Here is a 15,061-nt window from a genome sequence, read left to right as displayed (position 1 = left end):
TTTACTGATCCATTAATGACCCATTGACTCCATGCTGACCATTTACACTGATCCTTCATTAATGACCCATTGGGTTCATGCTGATCATTTACACCGATCCTACATTAATGACCCATTGGGTGCATACTGACCATTTACACTGATCCAACATTAATCCATTTTTTATCATTGTCACATTTCCGTTTTGTAAGAGGTGACCAAGAGGATTAATGAGCACACACTGGTAGACATTTTCTACTGTATCTGGACTATAGCAAGGCCTTTGTCAAGTTTCTGCATGGTACACTGGTCTGGAATAGTATCCAAAGTGAGCCAGCAAATTGGATACAAAATTGGCTTGGTTCGAGCAGGTTTCACAATTGTACTGGTGCCCAATAAAACCTTGGTACACTGCCTCAATGATTATCATCCAGTAGCTCTTACACCCACCGTGATGAAGTGCTTTGAGAAGTTGGCCTTGAAACGTGTCAACTCCTGACTGAGGAGAGACCTGGTATTGCTCTAATTGCCTGATGTCACAACGGCAGATGCCATTTCATTGCCTCTTCACTTAGCCCTGGAACATCTGGACATCAAAATGCTCTTCATTGACTACAGCTCAGCACTCAACACCATCATACCATTGAAACTAATCATTAATCCCCAAGACCTAGTCCTCAATACTTCCTTCTGCAACTGGATCCTTGCCATCCTCACATACAGACCCCAGTTAATACAGATTGGCAACAACATTTCCTCCATAATCAGCTGGGACCTCCACCATCCAGGCCATCTTCTGTCCTCACTGCTGCTATTGGGAGGGAGGTACAGGAGCCTTAGTACCCACAACACTAGGTTCAGGAGCAATCATTACCTTCAGGTTCCTGAAGCAGCGTGGTTAACTTCACTCACCTCAGCAATAAACAATTACATAACCTTTGGACGTATCTTCAAAGAATCCACAACCTCTGTTCTCAGTATTATTTATTTATTTATAATTTTGCACATTGGCTGTTTGTCAGTCTTTGCGTGTAGTTTTCTATTGATTCCGTTGTGAATGCCTGCAAGAAAATTAATTGGTATTTGGTGACATTGTACTTTGACAATAAGTTTACTTTGAACTTTGGTGGAAGATGTCAGAGGATGGAGGGTCCCGCCGAAGGGTCTTCGTCCGAAATATCTGATGTACTTTTTTCCACAGATGCTGCCCGACCTGCTGAGTTCCTCCAGCATTTTGCGTGTGTTGCTTTGGAATTCCAGCATCTGCAGGTTTTCTCTTGCTTGTGAAAGGACGAAGGGGTATTATTCGGAGTGGAGGACCGTAACAAGTGGTGTACTGCTGGAATCAGTGCTGAGTCCCAGGACAGCACTTCCTAATACGATAAAATTACTAGCAAAATTTGAGAATTTCTATTGCATAGGAAGATTCACAAAGTGTATGGTGCAGTCTTCTGTGAGAATGTTTTAAAAACTGTTTCAGATTTCTCACAAAGCAAAATGACATTATAGCAGGTTAGTCAGGCATTTATAATAAAAATAGAAACTTCTGGAAACACTCATAAGATCAGACAGCATCTGTAGACAATGAAAATAGGGTGGACGTTAACAGAACAGTTCTGATGAAGGTTCTAGCTGAAACATAACCTGTTCGGTGTCAATAAAAAAAAAACAATTTTTCATTTTAACAAATAATTATCACTTTCTTAGCCCGAGAATATCGGCGATCAGACTTCCCCTCATTAGCTGCCTACAAGCGGCTAGAGATCACGCCAAGCATTCAACGCCTTCCACTCTAGCACAGCAGATGCAGGAATCTGGACGCGAAGCGCCGGAGTTCTGTGCGTTGAAATAAAGTTAATTGTTGTTGACATTTACGAAGATGGCGACCGGCAGGACGCCCTTGGTTGCTATCGGCCGCTGGGCCGGTCTGTTGAATGGCGAAGGTCGTTGGTTCAGATACAAGTTGCGGCTGACCAGCCTTGCTTGTATGAGGGGTGAGTGCGATCACAGTCAGCTGCCGGAAGGCGAATCGTGGAACTGGGCGGCCTCGGGGTTCGGGGTTCCGAGGCCGGGGACGCGGGTAGGGAAAGATTAGGAAAGGGCTTTAACTCGACTTTTTTTAAACCGTGGTGGCGGGGACCACAACTTGCTTGTTGACAAATGTGTACTTTGGGCGCTTGGGGTCTGGAATTTACTGCCTGGAAGTGTGTTCAAAGGAATGCCCCTTTAGGACTGAAGTGAAGAGGAATTTCTTCAGCCAAAGGTTGGCGAATATGTGGAATTCATTGTCGTATATACTTAAATCATAGATTGATGGTTTCTTGATTGGCAAGGGGGTGGGTGGGGTTAGGGGATATAGAGAGAAGACGAAAGAACGGGAGGGAGGGGTGGAAAAAAATCAGCCATGATTGAATGGCAGAACAGACTCGATGGGCCAAATGGTTGACTTAAAGGTCGTCTGATGATACATGAGCATTAACCCTAATGCTGCTGTATTATAAGACCATAAAACATAGGAGCAGAATTAGGCCATTCAGCCCATCATAGCTGATCCTGGATCCCACTCAACCCCATATACCTGCCTTCTCGTCATATCCTTTGATGCCCTGACTGATCAGGAAATAATCAACTTCCGCCTTAAATATACCCGCGGACTTGGCCTCCACTGCAGTCTGTGGCAGAGCATTTCACAGATTCACTACTCTCCAGCAAAAAAAATCCTCCTTACCTCTGTTCTAAAAGGTCACCCTTCAATTTAGAGCTGTGCACTCAAGTTCTGGATAACCTGACTATGGGAAACATACTCTCCACTTCCACCCTATTTAGTCCCTTAAACATTCAGTAGGTTTCAATGAGATCCCCCACCCCCACATTGTTCTAAATTCCAGTGAGTACAGGCCCAAAGCTGCCAAACCCTCCTCACAGGTTCACACCTTCATTCCCAGAATCATCCTTGTGAACCTCCTCTGGACTCTCTCCAATGACAACACATGCTTTCTGAGGTATGGCCTCCAAAACTGTTGACGGTACTCCCAAGTGCGGCCTGACGAGTGTCTCATAAAGCCTTGCATTATCTCCTTGCTTTTATATTCTGTTCCCCTTGAAATAAATGCCAACATTGTACTTATCTTCTTTACCACAGATTCAACCTGTAAATTAACCTTCTGAGATTCTTGCATGAGGACTCCCAAGTCACTCTGCACCTCTAATGTTTGAACCGTATCCCCATATTGATTATAGTCATGTAGTCTAAATACTCAATATAACTAAGTAGTATGGTTGACTGGGATTATTCTCAATGAACTGGACACTATGAGCTTCCTAAGTGCTATAAATTGTTTAATGTCATTTCCAGTTCACAAATGTAAAGGACACCCAGATAATTGATGATTTGTGTAGAATCGCTGACTTGAGAAGCACTGAAATGTGTGGACCCAGTATCAGATTATGTAGTATGATCTATTCATTTTATTTCAAGGATAATGTGTTTAGAAGAAAGACATTCTTATAGCTACGTAGATAAGTTTTACATTTGATAGTTTGCACCCAGTACCACGGTTGGATAGTCAGCATTCTGATTCTGTTGCTCATCGAGAATTGTAGGCAGCACTTCTTTCTGGGTAAATTGGCACTTATTAAAATGAAAACCATTCTTGAAGGTTATTGTCTTCAAAATTCTTAGCTTGGTATATTTAAACAAGTTTTATGCAAATATGATCCTCTCATATCCCTTTTGCCAATCAACTGTCCAGCTCCTGGCTCCATCCCTCCCCCTCCCGTCTTCTCCCCCTCCCCCTCCCACTTTCAAATCTCTTACTAGCTCTTCTTTTAGTTAGTCCTGACGAAGGGTCTCGGCCCGAAACGTCGACTGTACCTCTTCCTAGAGATGCTGCCTGGCCTGCTGTGTTCACCAGCAACTTTTATGTGTGTTGCTTGAAATTTCAGCATCTGCAGATTTCCTCATGTTTGCGTTTATGCAAGTATGGTTTCCATTGCATCCGTGCAGACATTTAATTGTGCATATAGCACTAAAGTCGACTTTGACTTTGAATCCGGCCTTCACCTTCTGATATGTGTAATAATGAGCGCTATCACTCAGCTGTAATCCTTGTTCAGCTGTAACTGTTTCTTCAGTTTCACTTTCCAGAGTATCCCTGATTTTCCTACTTCCTGTTGACAGCTGTTTTTTTTTCTCTGTTCGGGCTTTGTGCCTGGAGCTTCTGTGTTAAACCCATCTATTTCTCTCCACTTTGTTCCTTAAAACATCATTCTTTGAGTAAGCTTTGGTGTAAGATCTGGTCACTTGACAAAATTTGTTCTTGTGGCTTTTGTCAAGTCTTATACTGTATTATTAAATCTCTGTGAAGCTAACTGTTGCAACTTTAACTATTTCATTCCCAAGAATCAGTCTAGTGACTCTAAATTCCACTGTCTCCGGAGGAAGTATACACCCCTTTTAGAATACAGACCAAAGCTGCTATATTACTCCAAATGTGATATCGTCAAAGTCCTTAAAAATCTCCTGCCACAGGGTTTCAACCCCAAACATTGGTAATTACTCCCCTGCCCCCCAACAGATGCTGCTTGATCCAGAGATTGTTTGTTGTTCCAGATTCCAGTATCTGCAGTTTCTTGTGTCTCCTATAAAAGCTCAGCTGGATTTATAATATTTTGAATTGCAGTTTCCTTGCAATAAAGCACATTCATTTTCAGTCCTTTGGGTCAAGAATAACTCGTTTGCATTTCAGTTTTGTGGGTTCTGAGCTGGTTGATGAGATCAATCCAGGTTGATATTTCACAGTGAATGGGAGTGTTGCAGAACAGATGAATATCGGAGAACAAGTACATGGTTCCCTGAAAGTGATGTCACAGGTACACAGGGTGATAAAGAGGGCTTTTGATATTCTGGCATTCATAAGTCAGGGCACTGAGTATAAAAATTGGGAGATTGTGGTTCAGTAGTACAGGACACTGGTGAGGCTGTACTTGGAATATTGTGTCCAGTTTTGGTCACGCTACTATAAGAAAGATGTTATTAAACTGGATCAAATGCAGAATTTTTTTTTCTGGATGTTGTCAGCACTTGAGGAACTGGGTTATAGGGAGAGTTTGGATAGGCAAGGACTTTAGAGACTAATAGGAGACTGAGAGGTGATCTCACAGAGGTGTATAAAATCATGAGGGGCATAGACAGGGTAAATCCACTCAGTCTTTATCCCTGGGTTGGGAATCAAGAATAAGAAGTAATAGGTTTAAGGTGAGAGGGCAAAGATTTATTAGGAACTTGGGGGCAACTTACTTTTACACAAAGCATGGTATGTATGTGGAATGTGCTGCCGGAGGAAGTGGTTGAGCCAAGTACAAAGTTTCAAGGGATAATTGGACAATTATGTAATTGTGCAAAAGTCTTAGGCACCCTAGATTTTTAATATGGTTTCAAATTGTATGGCCTCCACAGAGCCTTGATCTTAGCCATATCAAGACTGTCTGGGGTTATCTATAGAGACAGAAGCAAGCAACAAAATCAAGGTCTGCAGAAGAACTGTGGCAAGTTCCCCAAGATGCTTGGAACAACCTACAAACCGATTTTCTTTTAAAACTGAACAACAGTGTAACCAAGATAATTGATGCAGTTTTAAATGCAAAGGATAGTCACATCAAATATTGATTTGATTTAAGCTTTTTACTGTATACTGCTCTTTATAGTAAATATTTTGTTACTTAGAAACTTTCCATTATTTTTGAAAGCACCTTCACTTTACAGACAGCACACATCAAAGTTGCTGGTGAACGCAGCAGGCCAGGCAGCATCTCTAGGAAGAGGTACAGTCGATGTTTCCGGCCGAGACCCTTCGTCAGGACTAACTGAAGGAAGAGCTAGTAAGAGATTTGAAAGTGGGAGGGGAAGGGGGAGATCCGAAATGATCGGAGAAGACAGGAGGGGGACGGATGGAGCCAAGAGCTGGACAGGTGATAGGCAAAAGGGATATGGGAGGATCATGGGACAGGAGGTCCAGGGAGAAAGAAAAGGGGGAGGGGGGAAAACCCAGAGGATGGGCAAGGGGTATAGTCAGAGGGACAGAGGGAGAAAAAGGAGAGAGAGGGAGAGAAAGAATGTGTGTATATAAATAAATAACGGATGGGGTATGAGGGGGAGGTGGGGCATTAGCGGAAGTTAGAGAAGTCAATGTTCATGCCATCAGGTTGGAAGCTACCCAGACAGAATATAAGGTGTTGTTCCTCCAACCTGAGTTGGCTCCATCTTTACAGTAGAGGAGGCCGTGGATAGACATATCAGAATGGGAATGGGATGTGGAATTAAAATGTGTGGCCACTGGGAGATCCTGCTTTCTCTGGCGGACAAAGAGTAGGTGTTCAGCAAAGCGGTCTCCCAGTGTGCATCGGGTCTTGCCAATATATAAAAGGCCACATCGGGAGCACCGGACGCAGTATATCACCCCAGCTGACTCATAGGTGAAGTGTCGCCTCACCTGGAAGGACTGTTTGGGGCCCTGAATGGTGGTAAGGGAGGAAGTGTAAGGGCATGTGTAGCACTTGTTCTGCTTACAAGGATAAGTGCCAGGAGGGAGATCAGTGGGGAGAGATGGGACGAATGGACAAGGGAGTCGTGTAGGGAGCGATCCCTGCGGAAAGCGGGGGGAGGGGAGGGAAAGATGTGCTTAGTGGTGGGATCCCGTTGGAGGTGGCGGAAGTTACAGAGAATAATATGTTGGACCCGGAGGCTGGTGGGGTGGTAGATGAGGACCAGGGGAACTCTATTCCTAGTGGGGTGGTGGGAGGTTGGAGTGAGAGCAGATGTGCGTGAAATGGGGGAGATGCATTTGAGAGCAGAGTTTGATGGAGACCAGCAACTTTGATGTGTGTTGCTTGAATTTCCAGCATCTGCAGATTTCCTTGTGTTCACTTTACAGATTTTTTTTACATGAGCCTAAGACTTTTGCACAATACTGCACATGAGTAGGAAAGGTTTAAAACGTTATGGGCCAAACTCTGGCAAATAAGACTTCTTTGAATGGCATTTTGATCAGCATAAACTAGTTGGGCCATTAAGTCACATTTGCTAGTATTTGGGCCACGATTTTCTAAACTCTATGAACTCTATGAACTTCAGTGTGAGAGCAATTTTTGGGTTTAGCATGTATAGCAAATAACTTCAGCCACCAATTTTCAAATCTGAAGATAGATTGTAGATTAAATTTAAAATGCAGCTCTGAACAATGGGTTCCGAAAAGCCTTGAATCACAGACCAGATAATACTGATTAAAATTCATTTAGATGTCTGTGGTGCAGGGTGTGAATTGGGAGGTTTGAAGTTTGTGTGTAGTTTCAAAGACGTTATTGTGGATGCATTGTAAATATGGAATTGTCCTTTGATGTTTAGCACATAAAATGTCAGGTAGCTTTGGGCCAGCCAGACCTTTCCACCAAAAGGGACTCAGTATGATGCCTTTTGTATCTTGTTTCGTCAAATAAAGAGGCTGCTTCATATCTACCAGTAATTTTCTCTGGTGACTTCATTCATGAAACAACATTTGGTGGCAGGCACAGGATGCCTTCTTGTGACCCATTGTGGGCCAGTGATCTTAGCATTCTAAGTGGGTGAGTATTTTTAAAATTAGCACTCACACTTGGTGGTACACGGGAATGCAAGAGCTGAACTGGTGGATATAAAAGTAGTGTGTGTGCATTTATGTTTATGTAAGAGACAAAACCTTGTGTGTTAATTTGGTGAGACGGAGCCACCAGTTGTGATGGGTGGTTATTGAAGGTTGGGATCGCCAGAGGGGAGCGTGTAGCCTTGTTCTGGGAGTTGTATTTTAGCATACGTGCTTTGCGAGTGTGATGCAAAGGGGTACAGCAGGCATCATGAGTTTGGATGCACATAAGTGACAGATTGCGGCATATATATTCTGCTGTTTTAAGTATTTACTGTTTAACTTATATCCTTCATTTATGTTTTGCATTGTATGGGAACTGCTGTAGAGATATTTCAGGGAGAGGTTTTACCCAGATGTATCTGTCAGGATGGCACCTATTGAGGTCAGGAACGTTAGGTGGAGAACCCTGATGATCCGAGCTAGCCCTCGATCCTTATTATGACCATTCATAAGCTCTTCACCTCCAGGGAGAAACAGCGCACTTTGTCAGTGTTGCCCTCACTTAAAGTTGCCTGTGGGAATTTGGAATTCAAGCTTGAGGAAATGGTTGAAATTTGTCAGATGTATCCTAAAGATATACACGTGTTGGTAAAAGCGAAGTGCCCAAGGAATATGTGGGACAGTATGGCCCAGGGGTTGCGGGACGGTACACGGGCAACTACTGAGACTGTCAGCAATGAAGAAAGATATTGCTCTTTTAAAGGGGAAGTGAGGCAGCGACTGGGAGGAGATGAGAGGAACTGGGGAACGACAATGTCACTGATTCAGAAAGCTGATAGACAGCCATGGATTATGCAGAACATAAATATTGAGTGTATGAGGAGTATTCAGGTAGGGACCCAGTCTTCCTGAAAACGATGAAGGAAGGCCTGAGCTCAACAGAAAAGGAAATTGTAGATTTAGGGACAGCAGTTGGGATGACCTATTCTGCAATACTTTCATGGGCCTGTGAGATAGACCAAAGAAAGTGCAAGAGAAATTGTAAGGTAATTATCGTGTATGGAGCTGCCGTGACATCAGAGGGTTCGCTTTGTGTGCCAGAAACCAGGGCTGATAGTAAAGGACTGCCAGACCGAGCATTAAACAGTAAAGGAGTTGATATGCTACAGCTGTGGCCTAACAGGATATGGTTGGAGGCAGTGTCCAAAAAAGGGGAAAGCTAAGCAGGTGAAAGTCACAGCAGACCGGTAATCTCTCATCCCATCAGCATCCAGTCTGACCAGACTGACTGCTGATCAGATCATAGAGCTGGTGAAGAAGTGGTGGTGCCAGCACTGGTGACCCGTGGATGTACACAACAGCATTGTTAGGGGCTGGCAATGTGATGTGTTAGTTGACACAGGGACCTCAGTATCAGTAACTGACGTACCCTTGGCAACAACCAGGCAGACTATGTATATTACAGGCGTAGGAGTGAAAACGGTGAAAGCAGAAGGAAACAGAAGAAAATCTGCAGATGTTGTGTATGTTGAAAGGAAGAAGAATCAGGTCTCAGATCCTCAAAAATGGCAAGGTGCAGCTTCCAGTATGTTTCTTGGTCTGCCCAAATAACGAGGGTACTGTCCTTGGACTAGACATCCTAAGAGAAGCAGGGGCCACAATAGATTCAGGAAAGAGGGAAATAATATAGACAGGCTAGGGGCAGCGACCACGTACAGCCAGCGGAGTACACAACTAAGCCTGTGCTGCCGCAGCCACTCCAATCATCAGAGTCTAGAGCCAGGCTGGTGTCTGTGAGCTACTTGGACAGCAGTTCCCAGCAGTGTGGGCTAGACACAAGCAAGATTGTGGTTGAGTGAAGATAAACCCAGTTAAATCCTGCAGAAACCCCATAAGCAGGATCCTATAAAAACCGAAACACTGACAGCTGTTCACTGGACAGTAATGATAGTGAAGGAAACTGGTGAAGAATTAGCTTCAGGAGCACTGCCAGGCGGTTGCTGAGCTCAGCCGGTGGAACTGGTGGTCCTGATATAAGCATTGTGCTACAGTGAAGACAGGTGAGCAAATATATACGCAGACAGTGCCTTTGGGGTGGTGCATGATTATCTGATGGCATGGGCACGAAGAGGATTTGTAACCTCAATGGGTGCAGGTATTCAGCATGGGCACCTGATACAACAACTGATGGAAGCAGTGACTCTGTCAGCAGAGGCGGCAGTGAATAAAGTAAAGGCTCACCAGAAACGGGAGAGAGTAAGGATCAAAAAGGAAATGAGTGGGTGGACATCAGTGCAAAGATGGCAGCAGAAGAACAAGAGGCGATTGAAATTGCTGGTGTGCAGGAAGAAATGACTGAAGCCAGTTTAGTAAAATTATATGAAGAGGTGGAGGCAGAAGAGAAGGAGAAATGGAGGAGAAAAGGAGCAAAGGAGGGACCAGATAGGAGCAGGACCCATGGGGAAGGAGTCATGGTGGTCCCTAAATGTATTAAGCATATACTTCTGAAGTTATATCATGGGGTGATGCATTAGGGAAGGCAGAGCATGATCACAACCCTCTGGCAAGACTGGTGGTGGCCAGGGATGGGTGGGGATATTGAGAAATTCTGCCACTGTTGTATCATTTGCACCCAGCATAACCCTGGTAAGGGCATAAAGCTCCAGCTGGCGAACCAGTCATGGCTGAGGGGACCCTGGGATAACATCCAGATGCCAGAAAGCAGGAGGAAAAGCTACTGTCTAGCAATTATGGATCACTTCACCCGGTGGGTAGAAGCTTTCCCAACAAGGGACTGCACTGCCAGCCCCACTGCACAGGTTCTAGTTTAGGAGATCCTCCCAAGGTGGGGAACTCCAGTCCAGATGGACTTGTAGCGAGGAGCACATTTCACAGGGAAAGTGATTCAGGAACTGTGCCGACTGTTAGGGGTTCGACAACGGTTCCGTGTACCCTACCACCCTCAGAGTGGTAGAAAAGATGAACCGAGCAATCAAGAATACCTTAGCTGAAGCTGTAACTGAGACTGGAAAGACATGGGTTGATGCATTACCAGGAATCTTGATGGGATTCCGAGCAACCTCCAAACTGCAGGCTGGGTCTCAGCCCCTACGAATTATTGATGGGGCAAGCAGTGCGACTCCTTTATGGGGTAATTATGAGTTGTGGTGAATCTGGGACTGACAGGGATATTTCGACACTTTTCTTTTCATACTTTTTGAAAGCATCTTTACAGAATTTTTTTTATATGTGTTTAAGACTTTTGCACAATGTTGTACATGGCCAGGAAAGGTTTAGAAAGTTGTGGACTAAACTCAGGCAAATTGACGTCTTTGAATGGCATCTTGATCGGCATAAACTAGTTGGGCCCTTCAGTCACTTTTGCCAGTATTTGGGCTGCAATTTTCTAAACTCCACGACCGATGTAGGATCCATATGCTCTGCTTGTTGGGTGTGGATGGATGGGTCCTGTGAGGGTGGTAAGGTCCCTGCACTGTTCTAAGTTTCCATGTGATTCCCGTGAAGAGACTTGAGATTCTCAATGCAGTCCCTGATACTCCCCCATTATTTTTATGTTATGGACCATGGATTCCTCGTGCATGAGTAGCAATGTTTTATTTTTGCAAAAGAGACATTGATAATGTATCTGGAGCATTTCAACACTCCTGATAATCTTGCTGTGACAAGGCTTGGAGTAGAGTTCCTGATTTGGGAGTCTGATGTCAGGTATATGTTCAGCCGAAGCAATAGATGGGATGTAATTTCAGCCTGGATGATGTGGGTGTTGGCCTGACTGAGCACACTAACATTGATTCACTTACCTATCCTGCTTGTGGATTTGGAGGAGTTTGCAAAGGCAATTTTGGTGACTTTGAGAATACTATCTACAGAAGATAATATCACCGAGTCTGCAGGGAACATTGATCACTTTAGCCCACTCAGCTTTTTGCCAGGAATGGTGAAGTCTTGATTTTTGAGTGTTCTTTTCCTCAGGAATAGATTGTACTGGTGTACAGTAGACAGTGGTGTACTCTACCTTTGTTGAGGGGTAGTCCCTGAGATTTGAAGGTTGTCTTCATTTTGCCAGGTCTTGGTGTGGAACTACATTGTTGCAGATTGGTGTTGTACAGTTTAATGGCTAACACGAGAGGGCACAGTTTATGGCTAACACGAGAGGGCACAGTTTTAAGGTGCCTGGAAGTAGGTGCAGAGGAGATGTACGGGGGCAGGACCTTTGTTTTGCTGATGTTCAGAGTGAGCCTATTCAGAGTTCAAAGTACATTTGTTATCAAAGTATGTGTACTGCATACAACCTTGAGGTTCGTCTTATTGCAGGCAGCCACAAAACAAAGAAACACAAGAAAACCCACTTTTTAAAAAAAGCACACCCACACAACAAAGGCTGTCCAACACCCAAAGTTTGGGGGGAGAAAAGAACAAATCATGCAAAAAAACAACACACAGAACATTAACTGCAGAGTCCTTGAAAGTGAATGCACAGCCACAGAGCCAGTCCAGCGCTGAGCCCAGTGAAGCCAGTCCCGAGGTCCAGTGGCTGTAGGCCAGGGGTCCCCAACCTTTTTTGCACTGTGGACCGGTTTATTATTGACAGTATTCTTGCGGACCGGCCGACCCCGGGGGGGGGGGCGGGTAGGGTTGCCCACGGACAAGAGTAGCAGTCAAATACGTTGAAAGACTACCATGACCATGAAGCCTTGCGCGGGCACCAGTGCGCATGCGTGTACGTGCCGTTTTTTTTCCTACAAATCATTTTTGGCGATTCTGTTCGGGGTGGGGTGGGTGGTGTTAATCACAACAGGAATATAGGTGATAGGTGGCTAATATACTCAATTTCATTTTTAGAAGGGTTTATCTAACGAATTTAATATTAAACACACAGTGCATATTTTCCTCGCATGAATATAGTGATAAGTCAATTATCAGGGGAGCTTGAAGTAAATGTTGAACGAACTTCCAGTAGAAGTGGTAGAGACAGGTTCGATATTATCGTTTAAAGAAAAATTGTATAGGTATATGGACAGGAAAGGAATGGAGGGTTATGGGCTGAGTGCAGGTCGGTGGGACTAGGTGAGAGTAATGTTTGGCACAGACTAGAAGGACAGAGATGGCCTGTTTCTGTGCTGTAATTGTTATATGGTTATATAAGTCACTTATAAGTCAATAACATCATAATATTTTAAGTAACGTTTGGATATGAAACACACAGCACATATTTTCCCCATATAAACATATAAAATCATTGCAACACACCAATATTGCTGAATCAGTGGGAGCCCTGGGCTTGTTTCCCTGCAACAAGACGGTCCCATCGAGGGGTGATGGGAGACAGTGATACTTGAAGGAGGTTCCTTATGTCCAGTCTATTCCGCAGTTTAGTTTTCGTTGCATTCATTGCAGAGATATGTTGGAAATGGAAGCAACGTTTTCAGTGCTTTCGTAGCTATCTCAGGATATTTAGCCTTGACTTTGATCCAGAATGCCGGCAGAGATGTTATGTCAAACATACTTTTCAGCCCGCCGTCACTTACAAGCTTGAGGAGTTGATCTCCTTCCAGCACTGTCATGGACTACGCGCGGGTAATGACCTCGCATGTGTAATGGCTCAACAGTGGCCGTGACAGGGAATGAGGAAATGTGCAGCTGACTCATATCGCCAAATCATATCGTTTCCTTGCACATGCTTTGCGGCCTAGTACCGGTCGGCGGCCCGGTGGTTGGGGACCGCTGCTGTAGGTCATAGCCACAGAGCCAGTTCAGTGGAGCCCATTCAGCACTGAGGTGAGTGAAGCCTGTCCAGAATCCCAATGCCTGTAGGGCAACAACTGCCCCCAAACCTGGCGGTATGGTGTGATGGTAGTAGTGAAAAGAATGGGGGGGGGGTGGCGCGACTGGTCAATTGTAGGGACGTGGCACTGAACACCTGTTTGTTTTCCGCTCTCATTCTCAATGACTTTAATCTTGCTCGATGCTGTACTTGACATGGAGTAATGAAACCGACCACAGGTTGGGCTTCCTGTATCAGGCAGCGACACAGCATACACCCCCAGTGATGGCCGCGCTGTAGTTCACCGAATCCCCCAGGTGATGGTAGAAACCCCAGATTGTTTAGTTGGCTCAAAAGAACATCTGCGGTCTGCTACACGTCGCCATTGGTTGCTGGCGCCACCTTACATTTTTCATTCTCCTGTATGTTTTGGTAAATGAATCAATAATGATGTGGAGCTCAGCATCCGAATGTGTACAAATGCAAATGTTATCTGCTTACCTCCTCTTAATGATTGAAGTTGGAGTGACCAGATTTTGGACAGTTTCTCTTTTAACTGTAGATTAGCTGCCCTTCAATGGGACGCTTAATTCAGAATCAGGTTTGTTATCACTGACATATGTCGTGAAATTTATTGTTTTGGGGCAGCAGTACAGTGCAATATATTAATATATTGTAATCATATAATAATAAATAATATGTAAAATACTATATTGCAATCATTAATATTTAAAAGATAAATAATGTGCAAAAAGAGAGCAGAATAGTGAAGTAGTGTTCATGGACCATTCAGAAATCTGATGGTGGAGGGGAAGAAGCTGTTCCTAAAACATTGAGTCTGTGACTTCCGGCTCCTGAACTGCCTTGATGGTAGTATGAGATAAGGTGGAGATTATTACAACAAGAAAGATGGAGAAAAGAGGGGGATTATACCTCCCAGTTATACTGGAATTAAATCTGTATTAGATTTGTGGATTAGAATCAAGCCTTGCATGCTGTCGTATGGCAGGGATAGAATGGAAATGAATTTCCGAAGGCAGCCACATTTGTGAACAATTCTCCACAGTTGCATTAAGTTGACCCAGTAACAGGCTTTTGTAAGGTCAAAGTAGGCGATGTACATGCATTTGTTGATGCTGCTCCCTGTGGTTTTCTTGGAACTGTTGTCAGGTATTTCTTGATGGATGAAATACATACTGCAGTCCAAGGAGCAGTTCTTCAATCACTAAGAAGGCATGGTGGAGGAGGACACTGACATTTATATCTCATTCACTGTGACGTTCAACAGGCAGGCCCCTTTGTTGTTACCTCCAGCCTACTTTATTTCACATGGGAAATGAATCTGTGAATTTGTGTGTGGGGTTCCTCTTTATAAAGTTTTAGAAATTCAGTAAGGTTACTGTCCGCCCCAGAAGCTTTGCTATTTAACATATGTCCTCCATGACCCATTGTCAGGTCAAGATGGTGGCAAAGCTGAATAGGACAGAATGCGTGAGGTTGACTCTGGTGTTCTCAGAACACTGATGCCAAGGGCAGAATCATATTTGCGGAACTTTTCGAAGTGTTGTTTCCAGAAGACACTGAATGCTTCCCCTTGCACTCTCCTCCATTTTGGGGTTTTAGCAGAGTAGTCTATTGTATGTTTGAGCCAGAAATGGTGTTTATAAAGCTGAAAAAT

At 44.2% G+C, this 15,061-nt stretch overlaps 1 protein-coding gene across 2 annotated transcripts in view; it reads left to right on the top strand.

Moving 5' to 3' along the window:
* The first annotated feature begins 1,808 nt into the window (after positions 1 to 1,808).
* afg1lb (AFG1 like ATPase b) overlaps positions 1,809 to 15,061 on the top strand; it is a 135,707-nt gene continuing 122,454 nt past the window's right edge. The window contains exon 1 of one of the 2 annotated variants that reach the window (XM_063040803.1): positions 1,809 to 1,973. In XM_063040803.1, the coding sequence (XP_062896873.1) occupies positions 1,859 to 1,973 (115 nt within the window). In that variant the 5' untranslated portion in view covers positions 1,809 to 1,858. The remainder of the gene's footprint in view (positions 1,974 to 15,061) is intronic. The other variant, XM_063040801.1, reaches the window with a different exon arrangement.

This window comes from Mobula hypostoma, chromosome 2, assembly GCF_963921235.1.
Source record: "Mobula hypostoma chromosome 2, sMobHyp1.1, whole genome shotgun sequence".
In the NCBI taxonomy this organism is placed as follows: domain Eukaryota; kingdom Metazoa; phylum Chordata; class Chondrichthyes; order Myliobatiformes; family Myliobatidae; genus Mobula; species Mobula hypostoma.
Note: the sequence above shows the minus strand (reverse complement) of the source record. Positions and strands in the feature narration are given on the sequence as shown.